This window comes from Atractosteus spatula, chromosome 4, assembly GCF_055471065.1.
Source record: "Atractosteus spatula isolate fAtrSpa1 chromosome 4, fAtrSpa1.hap1, whole genome shotgun sequence".
NCBI lineage: Eukaryota > Metazoa > Chordata > Actinopteri > Semionotiformes > Lepisosteidae > Atractosteus > Atractosteus spatula.
Window position 1 is genome coordinate 15,731,095 of NC_142709.1, and position 18,871 is coordinate 15,749,965.

The 18,871-nt window shown below is 38.6% G+C and overlaps 1 protein-coding gene and 1 long non-coding RNA gene across 2 annotated transcripts; one reads left to right on the forward strand and one right to left on the reverse strand.

Moving 5' to 3' along the window:
- Positions 1-7,115: 7,115 nt before the first annotated feature.
- LOC148835915 (uncharacterized) lies at positions 7,116-16,018 on the reverse strand. Its single transcript, XM_088913016.1, has 6 exons — positions 15,975-16,018; positions 15,383-15,458; positions 14,466-14,774; positions 9,408-9,519; positions 8,691-8,736; positions 7,116-7,483 (listed from the first exon to the last, which is right to left on the reverse strand). The coding sequence occupies exons 2-6, from the start codon at positions 15,450-15,452 to the stop codon at positions 7,379-7,381; spliced, it is 642 nt and encodes a 213-aa protein (XP_088769142.1). The 5' UTR covers positions 15,453-15,458; positions 15,975-16,018; the 3' UTR covers positions 7,116-7,378.
- Positions 16,019-16,858: 840 nt separating this feature from the next.
- On the forward strand, positions 16,859-18,480 carry LOC148835916 (uncharacterized). Its single transcript, XR_016090930.1, has 2 exons — positions 16,859-16,905; positions 18,113-18,480. It is a non-coding gene; the product is annotated as an uncharacterized LOC148835916 (long non-coding RNA).
- The last annotated feature ends 391 nt before the right edge of the window (positions 18,481-18,871 follow it).

An 18,871-nucleotide genomic window follows, 5' to 3' on the forward strand; every position in this document is an offset into this window, starting at 1 on the left:
GTCTCAGAGTTTTATTCAATTACTGTAACGGCACAATGCTCCTGATGTTCTAGAATGCTACATTAGAATTGACGTGAACTGGAATTCTGGGATTGAGGTTACAATTCTAGGGAATAATATTTGTCTAATCCTAGAGTACTTCTCATAGTCCAGCTAAAGGTGCATCTCTGTCTCTGTTTTTCCCTGCTGGCAGTGGGAGCACAGCCTGTCCTCGCCGGGCAGCCAGATGTCTGTGACACATAGTTTCTATGGCGGGATTGTGGTCACTGAGCCTGTGCTTTGTTTCTCTGCTTTGTTTCTCTCTTTGCTATTTCTTACCCGGTCAAATATTCATCTTGTGTGTATTGTCTGTTTAGTTTCCAGTAGCATTCCAGTTTATGTTGTGTTTGCGTGTGTGTATCCCAGTTTGTGAGTTATTGTTGTTGTTTGATCTGTGCTGTGATGTGGGTGACTCTGATTTGACAGCATTGCTATCCTGAGACTGGCTGGTTTTGGTCTGGCTCAGGACAGCAGGCTTCAGGACCAGCTGGGTTAGGGGGCTCTTCTCTGGGCTCAGCTCATGGCCCAGCAGGGCCTTGTGGTCACTGCTTTTTAGATTTAGCCAATTCTTTATTGCTTTCTTCTGCATGTTGATCAGCAGCTGTTTGGATTTTTTCTCTGCACACGAAGGATGTTTTTATACAACTCCCGGTGCAGAGTTTCTATAGGATGTTTTTACCATTTTTTATGATCCTGGTCTGTGAGTGGACACCACAGCTCACTTGTACATAGGGTAATGGGTTGGATGATGCATTCAAATATCTGAAGGCAGATTCCTGTGGGAGGGTTGAAAAGCCTCATTCTTATTACCTAGAAAGCCCTGAGTGACTTCTCCCTCGCTGAATACACTGGGGGCTTTGATACTTTCTCTCCATTGGGGGTTTCAGTTCTGAAGTTCGGTTTGTTAAATCTGGTGTTTCCCAGGGCTTGATACTAGACCCAGCCACATAACATTCAGCATGTGCAGACATGTTCAGACTTGGTCAGCTTTTATGATCACTTCGTGTGAATTATCATTTCTGTGCTGATGATACTCAAATCAACATACAGTACATACTGAACCTGCACTGTCTAATTACATTTCTTACATAAAAAAACGTGGATGGCTAAAAACGTCCTTAAATTAAACTGCGACAATATTGAAGTTATGCTTTTTGGCACTACCATCAGTTAATCATATCAATTAAGTCAATGCAGTAAGCCTATATATGGATAACACTGTACTTGAATTTCAATTCTAATTTAATAGTTGGGTGTTATATTTGACTCAGGCTTGACGTTTGACTCACATGTGCAAAATACAGGGTTAGTCAAAATGTTGTTGACAAGTATAAATGCCAATTATTTTGATCATCCTCTGAATTTGTCTACATTCTATGGGTGACAGGGCCTTCCCGTGCTACACCCCCAAGGATATCAGAGAGTCAGCTCCCTGAACGCTTTCAAATCCAGACCCAAAACCTTCTGATTCAGAAAGGCTTTTACTTAATCAGTAATGCCCCTTGCATCTTCTTCTGCATTCCAAGCTCTTGTTTTTAATTGTGACGTAACTTTCTAAGACATTATCAAATAAAGTTTTTTTCTATTATTATTGAAAAGACTTACCCCAATAACAGTGACAGAATGCAAAACCAACGGTCTCAAAACCTATACACTTTTTCTTAGTCAACATCAACGGACGTTTTTATGGTCGGATATTACATTGGAACTTAAGAAATCATTACATCACGCCAGGTTTGTCTCTTACACATTCCACAAGTGCCACGTCTGATTATAGAAGGCATTAGCATTAAGCTGTAAAGAAAAGACTGTCCGTTTTCTATTCATCTGACTAAACTGACATGGCATATTTTAGGTGTTCACAGTGACATGCTGTACTGTGGTTCTTTTGCTTATCATGCATTTAAGGTGACATTATGAAAAGTTTTTTCTCAAGGGCAGAACAACTTTCTATTTTGATCTGACTTGATAATTCAGTTTTTAATTGATCATATTATTGCATACACTTCAAAATATAATATATATTCAAAGCTGAGATGGCAGTTCTGGCTCACAGCTTAATCGCGGTTTTGGTTTGAACCAAGATCGTTTCCTCCTATTGAAGCTTTCCAGGGACAATATGAGAATTTTGCGGAGTATGTTAAAAGACTAAAAAAGTTCAAGTATGTGCGGAGACTGTTAAAAGACTAAAAAAGTGCTTTAAATCACATCACAGTTCATGCAAATGTTTGTGGGTGTGAAATGTTGAATTTCATTTAAAAATAATTAGGATGATTAAGAAAACAGAGAACCTTTTAATAAAAAACACCGAAAACTTCAATAATAATCCTCTGGTTCTAGCGTTCTAGGAAATGAGTTTAAGTAGTTTATATTTTCTCGTCTGTTGAGCAATTCATCTCTACTAATTTGCAAAGAAAATGAGCTGTTTAGTTTTTTAATGTCTCCGCCTCAAACCTACAGAGCTACTGTTAAAGTTGCCACCTGTAAACACTGTATTGCAACGCATTTCACTGTTCTTTAGTGATGTAAAAAAGGTTTGCCTGTAGCCAAACGATTTAAATGAATAGAAAATGATTAAACGTCAGACACAGCACTTTGTCTTTTTTCTGTACTGATTTTCTACGTGTACTGGTAACCCCACTAAAATAAAATAAAACATCTTAACTAAAGTGTGCGGCAAGAAAGGTCACACACGTAACAGGAAGTGTTTACATTAGTATTCACATATTCCGTCATGGACAGCTTGGTCCCTTGACTGATTTTGTGTTACGTTTTCCACAACGTTGTGTTTCTTTTCTTCTCTTTTCAGCATGGAATAAACCTACAGTACACACACAACGTAATTTGTACGTTTTGTTTTAAAAACTTCCCATAATCCCTTTTTTGAAGTACGGGAAGTCAGATGGACATACAGTACATAAGAGTTTCGACATGATTCGCAAGGCAATAGCGTGAGACTCGTGTGCCTCGACCGGGTTCTGTGGCTTGCTGCTGTTTCGAAAGTGTGTCAATGGCCCCATCTACTGACCAATTCTAGGTCTCTTAACTTTTATTGAGTAAAAAACTAAACAGAAGTTTATTTTACTGACCATCCCTGCGTCTGACACCCAACTAGAGCCGTAGCAATTCCGCCTGAGAAAAGGAATTGGCTATAGCATCATTCCTATAATGAAAACCAGCCGTTGTATGTAAATCTCTCATTAGCACTCTGGTCTGTTTCAGGCCCGGCCCTAGCTTTCTGGGGCCCCTCCAGATCACGATTTACACATACACTACTATTATCAGCTCCCACCCAAATGTACTTTCACTACTTAGAACAATTACATGAATTTTATAACTAGAAAACGTATAAACCAGTTCTGAGAACACATAAATAAGTTTCAAAGACGAACAAGAAGCACACATTTTACAACTTGATTGGCGTGCCTCTGTTTTGAGATCGTTTACGTTTCTTTTGTGCGCTTCAGAAACATTACGTACTCAATTATGAGTGGTCTTTTTTTTTTTACTACTTTGCTTCCATTAGGATAATTCACAGCAGCAACAGAAAGAGCCGCTGTAGGGAATTTCTCACTCATATTTGAATGTTCAGATTCAAAAAATATTGTGTTGCACATCGAGGGGGCCATAGGCAGTCGCCCAGTTCGCCTGTGCCCAGGGCCCGGGCCGTATCGAATTCAGTATGCCACGGAAATCTGTATCCCCTTTCAAAGTGAGCATGTGCACTAGAAATTAGAGGTATGATTTGTCTGCCTGCTCTTGCACACATTTCGTATTTTCTGTAGCAAACGAGCAATTCTAAATTTCAGGTTTACGTAAGTATTACAATTATTTGCATGTCCCGAACAAAAAAAAGGATTGCTTAAGTAAGCCACCCTCACTCGTATGATAACCCATGATCCACTTCTCCGCAGTGAGCGAGGGTGGGATCCGGTATTCCCTGCAAATTTCGCGGGTCCTGAGACACACTCACGCTCTGATTTCCAGTCCACATGCGCACTTGGAAAGGGGATACAGATGTCCAAGGCATACTGAATCCGATACGGCACCAGCCCTGTTCTGTTTTAGACATATACTGTACGAATATGTACGAATACGTATTTTCCTTATCCTCGGGTAGGGATATTGAGCTTCGTGTGCAGGAATATCACCCATCTTTTCTACGTTCCTTTGAAGAAATTGATATATGTTTCTTAATTAATTGTGCAAAATGTGTTAATTGTAACACTGAACAATTATTCGCTTTTTAATGACAAAAACGACGATACAAAAAGATTTAAAACCGTAAGCTTATGTCCCGTGTTATTGTTGTTTTATTCAGTTATGCATTTAAAATATTGTGAGTAATACACTAGAGAATTCTCCGTTTCAGTTTGTAGCTTACGCTAATATACATTTCTTCGTTTTCTGATTGGTTATACGGGATAATGTGACTGGGACTAATACTTTTTGGGTGCTTAATGATCAGTAATTACTGACAGGATACCGAGTCATCTCTGTATCACTCTCTTGCATGCAGTACATTTGAATTTGATTTTAACATTGAAGACACATGCTATTGTAACGCTTACGGCCGACAGGTACTGTGTAAGAGCCGGCGTACCAGAGCAGGTGACGTCACCGCCCTTCCCTGTGATAGCAGGACTACAGCTACTGGGCTGTAGGGAGATCTCTCTTTAGCTCACGGGGCTAGGTCGCTGCAGGGAGACGCGGAAGTCTCGGGTTCGAGCCCCGGACAGTGTAGGGCCGACCAGATGCGGCAAGGGCGCCCGCCTGAGCCCCCGTTGCGTTACACTATTAATATCGAAAGCTTGTGGATGGAGCCTGTACAGTAGTCCAATTATGGTCCTAGCTGACTACTTTTAGTCCTATTGGGCACTCTAAATCACTCATGTCTAAAGAACACCTGTTAGGAACTTAATTGATCAGTTAAGGAAGTAATTTATTCTGCTAAGGGAACTCTGATTCTCAGGTGTCAATTATAATGAACTTTCGGATTTGGCACGCAGTATTAGTTACAATACAAACGAGTACAGCTGCTGCGGGTCTGACCTTGAACATGTATCATACTATAGGCGCTTTTATTTCCGTTGATAAATGATAAAGATTCATACGGAGATCCTTCGTGTATAATCGAACCATTATTTCGGTTTTATGTATAGTTACCTTTGTTTCTGCGGTAGTCTTGTGCGCTACAATTTCTCCGTTTGAAGTTGAGAGTAAGAAATACAGTATGTCGAATAATAACTGACAAACGCGTGTACTACATGTAAATAGTACCAAAAAGCGCCAGCTAATGTTCAATACCGTTAGCAATTTTTATTTTTAAACAGAAATATCGATCAAAGGTGATAGTACATGGGAGATTATTTCATCTACAGGTACAATATATATGTTTGTAGTTCTAAAAGGTGGGTTTAGACTTCTGTTACAGATATTTTTAGGTCATTTCGGTTTATCACTGTTAATCTGACCTAGTCCAGAGCCAGTACTGTCACTGTGGTGTGTGCGGTCCAAGACAACATTTTTTTTTTGGGTGAGCCGCCTGCTCTGTCTCCGAGACTTTCGGCACCGATATTATTGGACCACAGTCGCAGGACAAAGAAGGGACGGTGTTCCGAATAACTGTGATACTCATTTTTAAAAAGCTGTCGGTAAGTTTTTTTTCCTTTAACGTACCCTTACATTTGCCTACGCATCTTCTTCACTAGACCTCCAAATCTCCAATACCCTGCTTTCCCGTGAGAACCAAAAGTGTAGACTTTCATCACAATAAAATACAACAAACCTATTCAATTGAGACCCTGATGTGACAGAACACATTTAAGACTTACAGACTATTTAAATACTTCTGTACTTATTACACTATGAAGAGTTGGTTTAAGTTAGTCCCGTACTTCAGTAACCTCTAGAGGGCTGCAGCTGTTACTTTGGGTTTGTTGCAATTGAGAACAGGTTTAGTACGGTGCTGCGGGCTAATTCCAGCAGACAAATTCGTTGCGATTGGTTGTAAATAGGCGCTCTAGTTGAACACGGATCTGCGTGCTAACCAGGGGTTGAACTCCAGTTAGTACGGTGCTTTAACTTCCTTGCAATTTAACCCAAGGGTTTAAGGGCATCCAGAGTTTTAGAACTAGATTCCAAAGTGACTCTAAATTACCTGAACAAAAAAAAATGCTTAATTGGTTCCAATTAAATTGTTCGAAATATTTAGAAATCGACGATGTACAGTACTTGTACGATGTCAAAGCTGCTGGAATGGGGTTCTCAACAACATGGATGGCAATACTTAATAGCAAGCAAGATGTTGTTACCAGGTGCAAAGAAATTTTCATTTTATTTCATATGAATTACATTGTTTTTTTTTAAACAAAAGTCTAATCAGAAACCCTTTTTATTATATTGCACGTGCATAATACACATTGCACTTGGAACCAACATGGCAGTAGACAAGTAAAAACTGACACAGATGTGTCATGCATAAGGATGTTAAAACTACTGTTACATAAATAGTCATAGTTTATGTTTTAAAAATAACATTTTATGTAGCCAGGTTAAGTACATGCAAGTAAACGTAATTAATACTTTTTCTGAAGATCTTTAATCTACATAGAGAACTAGTTAAACTTGCAAATGATGATTAAAGTCTAATGCCCCTCTATGAGCTTTGCAGAGACATTTATCTCTTTTACCAAAACTGGTTTAGTATTCTTCCAAACCTATCTACAGCACACGATCTGTTAGCAAAGGTTTGACTTTGAAACAGGTGAGAAGAGACACTTGCAGTTGATCCTTGGTTTCATCCTTCCATTAAGGGGTAAGGATTGAGCCCAGTCCAGAACAATAAAGACACTGGGCATGAACAGGTACTGGATTTATGGTGCACGCAGCCAGCAGGGCTTTGGAAGGTGGGAGGACATTCATGCAAACATGGAGAACCATGCAGACTCCACACAGCCCAGCACCTCAGTCTGGAATTGAAGCTGGGACCAAGGAGCTGTGAGGTAGTAGCACTTTCCACCATGTTGTTGTGCTGCCTAGCACTCGATTTAAATTAAGCCTCACAGGAAGCAAATGAGCTCGATTTGCTTGTATTTATATTGTCACTTTGCATTTGTGGTTACCTCAGTTTTTCCAAAGCCTACTTTACAGATCTATGATCTATTTCACAACACCAGCCACGAGAATGTACAGTATGTATAAATGCTAAAAATACAAACTGGAAAATAAAACTGGGTTTAGGTATCTCAATGTAAGGCCTGTGTGAGACTGCCATCCAATAACATTTTTAGTTCTCCCAGATCCCTGCTGCATCTAAACTAAGAATCATGCATTTCATTTACGAGGAGCATGTTTCTTTACATCCTTTTTGCTGCTGTGCCAGATCTAGATCGGACTTGAGCATCAGACAATTTGCATAAATTTCTTCATTCTTGCTTTGCATCTGCAAAAACAAAGAATTAAAATGATTGAACATGCCAAAACATTTAGATACAGAGCACATCTAGAGCCAGTTTAGGAAGGAAAACATCAAAGCAAAAACAGGACTTTTCTAGTTCAGTAATATACTTAATACAGTAATATGTCATTAATCTCAGCTGTTATTTGTCCAGTGCTACTTTTACAGTTTATAACGGAATTACACCTTATTATCTTACCACAACGCTCAGGCAGCTCTGTGAATGTGCCCCAGCCCCATTCATTAGTGCTGCGTTTGTGCCAGTCAGTGCCATTGAAAGCAGCCTTTGTACTGCTTTCCTTCCCGAGATATAGCGCTTTCTTTTTCCAGTAATCCCGTGACCATGCACGGCGAATGTGACCTGTAGTAACAGTCTGGACAGTTCAGGTACTGAATTACTGGATACAGGGATTACAATATTTGCAGTTTTGTTTATCTATTTCTCCAGGGTGCGGTAGTTGATTTTGCATTTAATATCAGGAGAATTAAATTTGTCTCTAGCACCATACTGTAATCACGAATATTGCCGTTTTAACCTTAAAAATCCAACATCAGCAAACAATTGCATTTTCTTATAAAAAAGCCTTAACAAGCACGTCTTAATACTTTGTAGCTGTGTCGATATTTTTGTAAATCTGAGGAGATTTTTCATCGTGTCCATTTTAAATACATAGGCGACTCAAAGGACAATTAAAGATTCGACCCATCTTTCGAACAACGTAAAGGTATAATTAACACAACAATGGTCTTTAAATGCAGGAAGGTGCTATTTTATGTAAAGCAAACACGTAAAAACAAAACTTTCCAGGAAACTGATTTTTTTAGTGGGAACTAAGTAATAAGTTGACCTAAGTAGTTCATAACACATCTGCAAACCCACATTGGAAACTACCTTATCACACAGGCCCAGCATACTGTACATAGAAGCAATCGTTTGGTAATTCCTCTTTCTTGACTCAACTGTACGGTAACAAAGCAGTTTGTTTCCGGGGTTAAATCTGTACAGGCACAATGGCGACCCCTGTAGGACAAGAGTGTGGGTACATGAAATGTTCAACGCTACTGGGTTTTTGAACTGGGCAGCACAGCGATGCACTCACATTTACATTCAGACAAGATTTGGACTGAATTCTGATGCGGCAGTAACTATTTTCAGTGGAAAAAAAGCTTGCGAGACTGTAATGTAACTTACCTTTCTTTTGATGGGACGTGCTTCATTTCCCCTTGTGCTCTGACGTCTAAATTATTGCAACAACAGAAAAGACAAGCACAAACAGTTCAGTTCAGTTTTTGTCATATGCACAAGTCCAGTTAAATGCTTATGCTCCAATACAAAGACATTAAAGGAATCTCCAAAAACATCAACACAGAACAGCAGTAGCAACATCAACAAGTTAAATAACATTCAACTAAAAAAAAACTGTGAGCCAGTGGTAAGGGTAGATTTCCGTAAATCCGACAGCTTGTGGGAAGAAATTGTCTCTGATCACAGATTGATCAGGGTTGTTTTTCTTGAGATTTGACTTGATTAACTTACCCTTAAGAGCTAACTGCTAAAGCTGGTGTAGAGCAGTGAAACAGGGCACTGTTCCTATAAAAAGAAGGCTATGGGTTCAAATCCCAGCTGAGAGACTGCTGTTGTATCATTGAGTGAGGTGTTCAACTGAACTGTTCCAGTAAAATACCCATCTGTATAAATGGGCTCAATTTAAGTTGCTTTGGATAAAAAGGCAGATAAATATTGTCAATCTCAGGAACATGAAACAAGGATTTAGTGTTTTTGATCTGAACACGTATCCCTGCAATTAACTCTTGCCTTCACACTGAGGCAACAAGCATGAAACAATTAAAAGACAGACAAGTCTAAGCAACACTTGCTTTTATAATTTTTGTGACTAATTTAACTTACCGGCTGCATCTTTTCTTACAGAGAATGATCGCTATAGCCCCAAAGAGAACAAATGAAGTGGAACCAACCGCATAGATGATGATCATGTTTGGTACTTGAGTCTCCAAGTGACCTAAAACACATCATAATAATTTATTATTTTATAAGAGTACTCAAAAACACAGTCTTCTGCACTGAAATTGTATCGACTAGGAGGAAATCCAGAAATCTGACAGTCAGTGTGACTCTTATTTAACTCTAAAGAAAGTGCTGCTCTTTGAATTTCATTTCAGAATTCTTTATAAAATAATAGCTCACCCTAATCCTAACTTAAATCATAGCTCTAAACCTGAAACATAATATATAGTATGCACTTTGACAAATGTCATAAACACTTGCATTGCTTTTGTGATTTTGAATGGTAATCATAAATGAATGTTGATATAACATGTTTAATGTTGTTATAACTTGACGGTGGTCTGTAAGGAAGTATTTAACCAGTTACACAAAACTTAATTGAAAAGGGGAGTGTCCCATACTGACTTTGGTACAGAAAATAGATGTATTTATAGCATGGAGTGACAAAAGTAGCAGATTAAAGTCATTCGCAACAACATGGTAACAAGAATCCTGTTTTAGTTTCTCACTGAGTTATTTGTATGTGGTGTGCAAAGGGCATCAGTGCTTTAAATTACTTATATAGTGGTCTCATCCATCACGTATCCACTTCTAACCAGTTATTGGCTCCTCTCAAAATCATGTTTATATGCATATTTATGCATATTCAATGTCCAGATCTTTTCAGCTTCTGTTTTCCATTAAAAGTTATCCCCATTTTACACTCCTCCACAGCCTCTATAATCCCAGAATTTCCATGGGTTTGTATTCACTCTCATGTATCAAGCCTTTGATTTCCTTTTATTTACTATGGAGGAGCACAATGCAATTCTGAAGGCTATAACACACTAGGAGTCTAATTGCAGCTTTGAATCCAGCCTGAAAACCTAGTTTTAAAAGTCCTGGTATTCCTTCTATTTGAAGGAATTGTTTGTATTGTTGTTTACATTGGCTCTTGCTCCATTAAACAATTCATGGCAGCATTTAATTTCAGCTATTAACTTTAATTCCACCCCAATGCTTTCAGTCAAACCTGTCACATCGGTATTGGAAAGAATTGAATGTACGCTACAAACAGTGGCTTTAGATTCTTACTTGACAAAAGACCCTTTATTCTAACTTCACCTGAACTTTGCAGAACCTGATAGCATCTCCCTCCTGCACAATTTTTTGAAAAAAGAAAGAAACAATGAGCTTCAGTTTCAGCACATTGTATCCTGCAGTGTTTTAGTGAAGTGAAGGTGCAGGTGGCCTGCAAGCTTAATAGGAGCAATGCAGCCAGTGATATGCAGTTACTGCTACCAGTGTTAACCACAGGATTATGTTGATGTGAGCTGAGGCTAAACAGTGACTCTTAAAATAACCTTCTTGCACTGCAAGTGCAACGTGGTCCTGGGGAAAGAGGGCAAACAATTATTTATTGATTTATAAGCTCTTTCATCCCTGTCATGCTATAAATTCCCTTCAGAAGTTCTTATGTGTTTGAGGCTAAAATGGGGGGGACTATGTATACAAAGGGCTGTGATTCCTATATGGTTCACCCAATATAGACATAAATACCCTCGAATGAAAGCTGACATTCTGCACTTTAACCTCATTGTTTCATTTCAAATCCAATGTGCTGGAGTACAGTGTTAAAACAACAAAAAATGTGTCACTGTCCAAATACTTACAGACTGCACTATACAGTATATGTGGTACACCATTTCAGGATATGGAAACAATTATTAGAACTATGCCATAGTGTAAATGGAAATATGGTCCTAGGAATAGTTAATTTTCTAAATATATTTTCATACAAAAGAGAATGCTGCTCTCAGTCCAAAGAAGAGCAAGATACAATCTGGGCCTTAAAGGAATATTCTACACTGACAGACTGAAGGAACTCAACCTTTTCAGTCCTGAACAGAGTATAATACAAGGAAACCAAATGCCAAAAATATTCCCAAACCTCAAAAGCACTTGATGACATCAACCCAGTGGACTTCTTCAGAATCAAGGGAGAAACGCCAACCCAATGGCACAAAGAATTAAAAAAAAAAAACAAAACCAGGAGGCACTTCTGTACATAAAGGATACTGGGTGTCTGGAACAAGCTGCTCTGCCATGTTTTTGAAGCTAATACCCTGGTCTCTTTCAGGCAGTGGTTGATGAGATTCTCTTATCAATATCATACAAGCAACTAAGCAGGCTAGATGTGCCAAGTGGCCCTCAAGTGTGTAAGCGTTCTTATGTTTTTAAAAAATATCGTAAGATATGCAAAATATTTCCCGTGTCTCTCCTTGGCCATCACAAACGGACACATAATCCCTGTAAAGACTGAAAGACCCCAGTCTTTCTACCCAAGCTCTGTAAGTTAGGACAATTGACACTTAGGGTAATGTTTTAATAAGGACATTTGCTTTCCTATCACTTAGCAGAAAATGTGAGGTGATTTTATGTTCCTGTTGGTGCCTTACAAGACTTGAAGATGTGATCCATGCTGGCTGTTGCTTGATGCTTTGAATGTCTATCCCATCCCACGTTCCTACACTAAACCGTTTTTTTAACTGCATATGTGTGCACAAACAAGAGTGTATCCCTACGCTGAAAAAGCATAAGAACAAATGAAGAGAAGAGCTCAAAGGAAGACGTCCTTTGACCTCCATTAAAAAAGTCGCCATTCCTGAAACTGTACGGTCAAACCGTACGGTCAGACGGTCAAACAGAGCAGAAACAAGAAAAGAACAGAAGTGCAAGAACAGGAGCAACAGGACATATAAGAATGATTTGAAAGGAAAGGCAAAGAGCTACCCATCACTGCTGTAGTGGTTTTGACACTAAAGTGGGACAAAGACCCTGAATACCGCCTGCATTGTCTAGCGAGAAATGCGGGGGTGGGGGGCACCCACTGTAGATCAGAACCAGACAGAAACGGAAGCGATCTTCAAAAGAAATGGAAGCATGTTTAAAAAAAAAAAACATCTTTCAGTTTTTAGGACAATATTTTGTTCAGTACACAACCACCTCCACACAAGCTGCTACTACAATACATCAGCATTTAAAATCTAACAGTTTCCAAACCCCCCATAAAACATGAAATACGAGGGCCATGCTTAAAAAGCTCAAATACAACTTTAGCCACTTCGAAACTAATAAATTAAGATCAAAGGCAACACAAACCCTCATGAAAAGTTGTCAGAAATTGGCCATGTCAGTGGTTTATGAGTGGGCAGGATACCCACCATTTGCTGTCAGTGGAAAATAATCATCAAAGTTTTTAAGAACCATGCAGGATCTTTTTTTGTTTCATTCAAACCTCAATGCTATGCTAATGTCATATTTTCCTCTAGGTAAAATCCCGCCTGCTGAATTCTGAACATACTGAATCTTGTGAGCAACATTTTGTAACACCAGTCAGCTTTGCAGTGGTCTATTCACAAGAACACAGGATGCCTTTTCTGCTTTGGCCTGGGAAAGGCAAGAGCGTACATGAGCAATGTAAGAGAAAGAAACCTCTGTAATATCACAAATACGCACTTCTAAAACAAGTCTAAGTACCAACACTAACAATGGCTTCTCAATCATTAACTTGGCTGGATTTAATTTCTGTCAATGGACACCTTGTCTTGAATAAGACACCAGTGAACAGGCAACAAAGTTTGTGAAAAGTAATTGTGTACACCTGCCAAAACCTTATCAAGGTACTACATGAAAGATAAAAGTGAAGACTCAGACCATTGGGAACCCAGTGCAGTGCACTGATGTGGTTAAAGAGAATCTTAATACACAGAAATGGTGGACACCTAATTCATACAGAGCTCCTCCACAAACACATTATCGGACTGATCAGCTGTTCATTGCCTTGGATAAAGAATGAACAGACACTTATTTAATCAGATCATTTTTGTTTTCTAAAGTTCACTGGTTGAAATGCGTATGCAACGGAAATTGGTTTAAAACCTGTTCGGTCTTAGGGATAAGAGCAAAAGCACATAAGAAAGGTTACAAACAAGAGGAGGTAAGGTAATTGTTGTTATTATTATTATTATTATTATTATTATCAAATTATCATAATTATTAGGTAAGCTAAAAATGAGGAAATTAGGTATAGATAACCAAATAGATTGTAGGATCTAGGTTTGGTACCTACCAAAACATTCTGCAAGCTTTTACTGTAATGTTATTGTAGTGTGAATAGTGGGATAATTGAGTCTAATAACAGCGTCTGTCTAGCTTAGAGAAGCTTTGTACAAAAGGGAAGAGACAAAATAAAATTGGGTTCAGTAATCAACAGGTTATGCATGCTTCCAGCTGTGTTAATGTTGTGTGCTATGTTAGTACACTCTATTTGCATTTGTGCATTTGGACAGTATTAATGAAATAGTTATAAATAACCACACTGAGGTGTGTGTGTGTGTGTGGGGGGGGGGGGGTGGCACTGCTGTTTCACAGCTCCAGAGTCCGGAGTATGCTTTTCATCATGGGTTTTTTTTCTGGGACCTCTGGTTTCCTCCCACCTTTCAGTGATGTGCTTACAGAGAGAGTTCACTTTACACATGACCTTCAGTGCCTTTCACAGGGAGAGCCATGTTACTTTCAGCTGGTGAGGCTGCAATACATGAGGCGGTGTGGTCAAGGTGTAACTATCTACTATCTGATTAGATAGAGCATTAATGCTTCTGTTTTATACTGTATCCTAAAGAAATATACTCTAGAACCATGTTGCTGAACCACCACGTTCCCTGAATCAATGCTTACCAGACCCTGAATAGACTCATTGCGGACCTTACAGTCAGAGCCAGAGAGACACAGTAAGAATGGATGAATTCAATGTTTTTTTTCTTCCATTGTTTTGTTGAATGTTTTTAGTCAAAAACAGATTTTGGGGGGACCTAAGGGAGCTGGTCGCTGTTACCAGAAAGGTTCAGCAGCACTGCCCTAGAAATACAGTAATTAAATGAAAAAAGATGCCCACCATACCTTGGACAAGAAGTTCCCAGAATTCCTCCCAGATCCCTGTCATTGTCGTGGTTTCGCACGAATAGTTCCCAGCATCTGAGGTGACCACATCCTGAATCTGCACACCATACAGCTTGTCTTGACTTGGCTGAAATCTTAATGTAGTATTCTCTTTGTAAAAGGGTGGACTCCCAGGTCTATAACTGACAAGGAGATGCCCGTCTTTCTTCCAGGTGACTTGTGACAAATAACTCAGGGATTCATTCTTACAGTGCAGAGACACTGTTGTGCCAGCGATGGCTGTGATATCTCTTCTGGCTACTCTTATATCTGTGGAGACAAAAGTCCTCTGGGTTACAATATTTAGCCATGAACTTGGGTAAACAAAGCTGACCTTTAGGGACCTGCGTGTCTGGTAATGAGCTGAAACGCTCTGAATAAGGGATAGCGAAAAGGGCTCTGGACCTAACTGGAAGGTTAGGCGTTCGATTCCCAGGTGGAGAATACTTGTGCTCTTAAACATACAAACTTGATTCTGATTGCTTCTGTAAAATATCCTGCTGTACAACTGGGTACACCTTTACGTCACTTAATACGAGCAACAGATACATTAACGAACAAGCAAAATTGTTTTATTATGGTTAGGTTAATGTATGTGTTCATTATTGTTTTAACAGACTTGTGAGCAGGTTTACTTTCTATAGCAAACTTATATCACAATCTATACTAATATTAATACAACTTATATGTTATTAAATATTTATCGCCAGATACTGTAGATAAATCTTATAATTATCCTCACATAAATAGGTATTTTATAGTTTTACAAATATTTTATACAATAATAAAAATATTTTTTGCTGTCGGGACGTATTTAAGCCACACATTCAGACAAATGGCTGGTAAGCAAAACAACGAAAAGTTCAGTGTTTCTTTACCTGAATAAACTTCACAGATGCTGAACGCTAGTAGAATGATTTCATACACAACTTCACAAACGGACCTCATAGTCCTCTTGAAAATGTAGGTTTTTTGACACAGACAAAAAAGATCAAAAGTGATTAATAACCTAAAGCTGAATGGTATAAAACTGGAATTATATTTGATAGTTTTTAATTAACATTGCAAACATTACACTTAATTGTATTGCAAACACTTATTTCAATCAAAACATTTGTGTGTTTAAGCACTCACTTATCACTTTTATGTGAGGCAACAGGCTATTTGCTTATATGATGAAAACAATGCCACTTAAATGTTACTAAAATCAATAAATGGTTTTACATTTGACTTCTACTGTATAACAACATTAAACATGTTATATCAACATTCATTTATGATTACCATTCAAAATCACAAAAGCAATGCAAGTGTTTATGACATTTGTCAAAGTGCATACTATATATTATGTTTCAGGTTTAGAGCTATGATTTAAGTTAGGATTAGGGTGAGCTATTATTTTATAAAGAATTCTGAAATGAAATTCAAAGAGCAGCACTTTCTTTAGAGTTAAATAAGAGTCACACTGACTCTCAGATTTCTGGATTTCCTCCTAGTCGATACAATTTCAGTGCAGAAGACTGTGTTTTTGAGTACTCTTATAAAATAATAAATTATTATGATGTGTTTTAGGTCACTTGGAGACTCAAGTACCAAACATGATCATCATCTATGCGGTTGGTTCCACTTCATTTGTTCTCTTTGGGGCTATAGCGATCATTCTCTGTAAGAAAAGATGCAGCCGGTAAGTTAAATTAGTCACAAAAATTATAAAAGCAAGTGTTGCTTAGACTTGTCTGTCTTTTAATTGTTTCATGCTTGTTGCCTCAGTGTGAAGGCAAGAGTTAATTGCAGGGATACGTGTTCAGATCAAAAACACTAAATCCTTGTTTCATGTTCCTGAGATTGACAATATTTATCTGCCTTTTTATCCAAAGCAACTTAAATTGAGCCCATTTATACAGATGGGTATTTTACTGGAACAGTTCAGTTGAACACCTCACTCAATGATACAACAGCAGTCTCTCAGCTGGGATTTGAACCCATAGCCTTCTTTTTATAGGAACAGTGCCCTGTTTCACTGCTCTACACCAGCTTTAGCAGTTAGCTCTTAAGGGTAAGTTAATCAAGTCAAATCTCAAGAAAAACAACCCTGATCAATCTGTGATCAGAGACAATTTCTTCCCACAAGCTGTCGGATTTACGGAAATCTACCCTTACCACTGGCTCACAGTTTTTTTTTAGTTGAATGTTATTTAACTTGTTGATGTTGCTACTGCTGTTCTGTGTTGATGTTTTTGGAGATTCCTTTAATGTCTTTGTATTGGAGCATAAGCATTTAACTGGACTTGTGCATATGACAAAAACTGAACTGAACTGTTTGTGCTTGTCTTTTCTGTTGTTGCAATAATTTAGACGTCAGAGCACAAGGGGAAATGAAGCACGTCCCATCAAAAGAAAGGTAAGTTACATTACAGTCTCGCAAGCTTTTTTTCCACTGAAAATAGTTACTGCCGCATCAGAATTCAGTCCAAATCTTGTCTGAATGTAAATGTGAGTGCATCGCTGTGCTGCCCAGTTCAAAAACCCAGTAGCGTTGAACATTTCATGTACCCACACTCTTGTCCTACAGGGGTCGCCATTGTGCCTGTACAGATTTAACCCCGGAAACAAACTGCTTTGTTACCGTACAGTTGAGTCAAGAAAGAGGAATTACCAAACGATTGCTTCTATGTACAGTATGCTGGGCCTGTGTGATAAGGTAGTTTCCAATGTGGGTTTGCAGATGTGTTATGAACTACTTAGGTCAACTTATTACTTAGTTCCCACTAAAAAAATCAGTTTCCTGGAAAGTTTTGTTTTTACGTGTTTGCTTTACATAAAATAGCACCTTCCTGCATTTAAAGACCATTGTTGTGTTAATTATACCTTTACGTTGTTCGAAAGATGGGTCGAATCTTTAATTGTCCTTTGAGTCGCCTATGTATTTAAAATGGACACGATGAAAAATCTCCTCAGATTTACAAAAATATCGACACAGCTACAAAGTATTAAGACGTGCTTGTTAAGGCTTTTTTATAAGAAAATGCAATTGTTTGCTGATGTTGGATTTTTAAGGTTAAAACGGCAATATTCGTGATTACAGTATGGTGCTAGAGACAAATTTAATTCTCCTGATATTAAATGCAAAATCAACTACCGCACCCTGGAGAAATAGATAAACAAAACTGCAAATATTGTAATCCCTGTATCCAGTAATTCAGTACCTGAACTGTCCAGACTGTTACTACAGGTCACATTCGCCGTGCATGGTCACGGGATTACTGGAAAAAGAAAGCGCTATATCTCGGGAAGGAAAGCAGTACAAAGGCTGCTTTCAATGGCACTGACTGGCACAAACGCAGCACTAATGAATGGGGCTGGGGCACATTCACAGAGCTGCCTGAGCGTTGTGGTAAGATAATAAGGTGTAATTCCGTTATAAACTGTAAAAGTAGCACTGGACAAATAACAGCTGAGATTAATGACATATTACTGTATTAAGTATATTACTGAACTAGAAAAGTCCTGTTTTTGCTTTGATGTTTTCCTTCCTAAACTGGCTCTAGATGTGCTCTGTATCTAAATGTTTTGGCATGTTCAATCATTTTAATTCTTTGTTTTTGCAGATGCAAAGCAAGAATGAAGAAATTTATGCAAATTGTCTGATGCTCAAGTCCGATCTAGATCTGGCACAGCAGCAAAAAGGATGTAAAGAAACATGCTCCTCGTAAATGAAATGCATGATTCTTAGTTTAGATGCAGCAGGGATCTGGGAGAACTAAAAATGTTATTGGATGGCAGTCTCACACAGGCCTTACATTGAGATACCTAAACCCAGTTTTATTTTCCAGTTTGTATTTTTAGCATTTATACATACTGTACATTCTCGTGGCTGGTGTTGTGAAATAGATCATAGATCTGTAAAGTAGGCTTTGGAAAAACTGAGGTAACCACAAATGCAAAGTGACAATATAAATACAAGCAAATCGAGCTCATTTGCTTCCTGTGAGGCTTAATTTAAATCGAGTGCTAGGCAGCACAACAACATGGTGGAAAGTGCTACTACCTCACAGCTCCTTGGTCCCAGCTTCAATTCCAGACTGAGGTGCTGGGCTGTGTGGAGTCTGCATGGTTCTCCATGTTTGCATGAATGTCCTCCCACCTTCCAAAGCCCTGCTGGCTGCGTGCACCATAAATCCAGTACCTGTTCATGCCCAGTGTCTTTATTGTTCTGGACTGGGCTCAATCCTTACCCCTTAATGGAAGGATGAAACCAAGGATCAACTGCAAGTGTCTCTTCTCACCTGTTTCAAAGTCAAACCTTTGCTAACAGATCGTGTGCTGTAGATAGGTTTGGAAGAATACTAAACCAGTTTTGGTAAAAG

Bases quoted from the DNA above. Each gene is read 5' to 3' on its own strand.
- LOC148835915 (XM_088913016.1), bottom strand. From the start codon at position 15,452: ATGAGGTCCGTTTGTGAAGTTGTGTATGAAATCATTCTACTAGCGTTC. The intron at 9,520-14,465 runs GTATGGTGGGCA...GATGTGTTTTAG, and splicing joins CTGGGAACTTCTTGTCCAAG to GTCACTTGGAGACTCAAGTA. The intron at 7,484-8,690 runs GTAAGTTACATT...TTGTTTTTGCAG, and splicing joins CACGTCCCATCAAAAGAAAG to ATGCAAAGCAAGAATGAAGA.